Source organism: Suricata suricatta, unplaced genomic scaffold, assembly GCF_006229205.1.
Source record: "Suricata suricatta isolate VVHF042 unplaced genomic scaffold, meerkat_22Aug2017_6uvM2_HiC HiC_scaffold_86, whole genome shotgun sequence".
NCBI classification, from domain to species: domain Eukaryota; kingdom Metazoa; phylum Chordata; class Mammalia; order Carnivora; family Herpestidae; genus Suricata; species Suricata suricatta.
This window is the reverse complement of record NW_021915999.1, coordinates 5132-8584: the sequence shown is the minus strand read 5'-3', so window position 1 is coordinate 8584 and position 3453 is coordinate 5132. Positions and strand designations below refer to the sequence as shown.

At 42.4% G+C, this 3453-nt stretch overlaps 1 protein-coding gene across 1 annotated transcript; it reads left to right on the top strand.

Annotated features, from left to right (window-relative positions):
* The first annotated feature begins 2146 nt into the window (after positions 1-2146).
* On the top strand, positions 2147-3081 carry LOC115285337 (olfactory receptor 8D4-like). Its single transcript, XM_029931614.1, is given in 2 exon segments — positions 2147-2807; positions 2810-3081. Coding segments are annotated over 2 exon segments (933 nt in total).
* The last annotated feature ends 372 nt before the right edge of the window (positions 3082-3453 follow it).

The following is a 3453-nucleotide window of genomic DNA, read 5'->3' as shown; positions in this document are numbered from 1 at the left end:
CACTTCATGGGTTTGGGCCCCGCTTTGGGCTCTGTGCTGTCAGCACAGAGCCTACTTGGGATCCTCTGTCTCCCTCTATTGCTGTCCCCTCCCCTGCACTCTCTTGCTCGCTCTCTCTCTCAAACTTATGTAAAAACATTTAAATACATAAATAATTAAATTAATTTAGAAAGCTGGGAGAAGAAGAGTAGATGTGAAAGTCATGTGTTCTGCAGAATCTGGAAGTCTTCTCAGAAAACAGCTATTCGGTGTTATGAAGTTTCCTTATTTTTCACTTGGTTTGGGAAATCAGGAGCACTTGCATCTTCGGGAAGACAAGTGGCCAAAGAAAGTGTGTGTCTTGTCCTAATGTCTTTAGATTGAAAGAGGACAAGAAGAACTTCCTGAAGAGCCAAGCAGAAAGGTAGGCACCGGACCAAGCAGGTTGAGAAAACGCTAAACCAGGTGTCTGAGCAGAGCTCTGTATAAACTGGGTAAAGTTGAGAGAGTCTAGAAAGGGCCCTATGACAACCCAACACTAAAAGAAAATACAAGATAAGGCCTTGGCTGGCCCTAGAGCAGGCAGCCCCAGGCCATGTACCACCATCTCTGTCCCCTCATGGAAAAAGTGTGAGTGGAAGATGACATGCACTACATGGGACCTACAAGGGAAGCACCACTATCTGGTTGTTTGCATTTCCAGAAGCATCACTGCCAGCGGTAGGGCATTAAATTATGCTCAGACGCCTTGATGAGAAAGGTAGGCTGAGCCCAGAGGATGGCCAGAGAGTCAGAAGACAAAGACTGTTTTAGGAAGTCTGCTCTTCTACACTCATTCAGGGGTGCCTGGGTGGCTCGGTCAGTTGAGCGTCCAGCTTCGGCTCAGGTCATGATCTCACAGTTTGTGGGTTTGAGCCCCGCATCAGGCTCTGTGCTGAGAGTTATCTTAGAGCCTGGAGCCTGTCTTCAGATTCTGTGACTCCCTCTCAATCCGCCCTTCTCTTGTTCACACTGTCTCACTCTCTCCCTCTCTCAAAAATAATTAAAACGTTAAAAAAAATTACACTCATTCAGCTTTACTGAAGTATTTGAAGAATAAACTTCCTCCCTGGAAATTAGCTTGGGATCAGATTTAACAAGGAATAAACATGCAAATGAAAATAGTTTCTTAAAAGGTTCTGAGCCGGGGAGCCTGGGTAGCTCAGTCGGTTGAGCGTCTGACTTCGGCTCAGGTCATGATCTCACAGTTTATGAGTTTAGTCCCATGTTGGGCTCTGTGCTGACAGCCCAGAGCCTGGAGCCTGCTTCAGATTCTGTGTCTTCCTCTCTCTCTGCCCCTCCCCTGCTTGTGCCATGTCTGTCTCTCAAAATTAAACATTAAAAATTTAAAAAAACAAAAGGCTCTGAGGCAAAATAGGTTTCCTGAGTCTAATGTAGGTTTTGTTAAAGAGTGGGTGGGGCTTTTATTATCAGATATGTTTGGAAACTATTGTACGTTACAGAGTTCTAGGAGATTCTGAAAGATTCTTCAGTTACAAAACCTCCTTAACTTTGTGTAACTCTGTGTGCCTAAAATCATGGGCTACTTATTTCATGTAACACCTATTTATACCTCCTGAAAATTAACACTGTGCTGAACATCCTTGGAAACCTTGATGTGGGAATCATCGTTGACCTAACAATGGACATCTTCTCTGAAGGAAAACCTGGAGGCAGGCCAGCCCTAGGCAAATGTGCCATTAACAAAATTATCTTCTCAGTCCACAGCCCTTATTTTACGAACAGCTTTGGCTGATTTGCTTTAGAGAGCCTCTCATATCTTTTGTCTTCTCTCTGACCCTAGAGTTAAACACTTTATACTTGGCTAAAAGAATTTGAGACACTGGAGAGAATGTTAAAGTTTATTTATAGTCCCTAATATCTATAGTTAAGTAGATGTTTACTTACTATGTTATGGGAGGGCTGACTTTGGGCAGGCGGGTGGTGTGGATGTTTCAAAGTCCCTGAACATCAGTGAAGGTACAAGCTTGGTGCCAAGGGGATAAAATAACCTTGGTTCCATGTTTTCATACTAGAAATTCCTGGGCTACAGGGAATCGGAGACAAGTTGGGACCCTGCCTGTCTGATTTGGCTCTTTTCTGTCATCTCCAGACTTCTCAGGAGTGAATGGGCATAACAAATCAATCTACAGTGACTGAGTTTCTTCTCTTGGGACTAACAAACCAACCAGAGCTTCAGCTGCCTCTTTACTGCCTCTTCTTAGGAATTTATATGGTCACGGTGGTAGGAAATCTTGGCATGATCTCAATAATCAGGTTGAGTTCCCAGCAGCACACTCCTATGTACCATTTCCTCAGTAGTTTGTCTTTCGTAGATTTGTGCTATTCTTCTGTTATTACTCCCAAGTTGCTGGCAGAGCTTTTATGCTGAGATAAAGCCATCTCCTATTCTAGATGCATGACTCAGCTATTTTTTTTCTGTATTTTTGTCATTTCTGAGTGCTACATGTTAGCGGCAATGGCCTATGATCGCTATGTCACCATCTGCAGCCCCTTGCTCTACAATGTCATCATGTCCCCCCGAGTCTGTTCTCTGCTGGTGGCTTCCGGCTTCTCAGTAGGATTTACCGATGCAATGATTCATGGGGGTTGTATATTAAGGCTGAACTTCTGTGGCTCGAACGTTATTAAACATTATTTCTGTGACATCATCCCACTTATTAATCTGACTTGTTCAAGCACTTACATTGATGAGCTTTTGATTTTTGTCATTGGTGGATTTAACATGGTAGCCACCAGCCTGACAATCATCATTTCTCATGCTTTTATTTTTCAAGCATCCAGAGCATGCACTCCACTAGGAGCAGGTCCAAAGCCTTCAGCACCTGCAGCTCCCACTTGACAGCCATTCTTATTTTTTATGGGACTCTCATGTCCATGTATCTCAAACCTGCTTCCCACAGCTCACTCACCCAGGAGAAAGTGTTCTCAGTATTTTACACCACCGTGATTCCCATGTTGAATCCCCTGATATACACTCTGAGGAACAAGGAAGTGAAAACTGCACTGATAAAACTCTCAAAGAGAAAAATATCTTTATAATGCATAAGCTCTTTAGTAAGGTTTATTTATGTGTTTATAATCATAGTATGTATGCGTATGTGTTTATATCTTGCCTCCTTAAAATTAATTTGAAGTGAGGTGAAAACATATATCTAACTTTATAAATTAGTATAAATTTATGTATATATATTTAGTATAAGTTAATAATATTTAAAATGTAATTAATATAGGTGTGTCTGGGTGGCTAAATCGGTTCAGCATCTGACTCTTGATTTTGGCTCAAGTCATGATCTCATGGTTTGTGAGTTTGATGCCCATGTCCTGCTCTGTGACGATAGTTTGGAGTTTGCTTGGGATTCTCTCTCTCTGACCCTCCCCGACTCGTGCTCTAGCTCTCAAAAATAAACATTT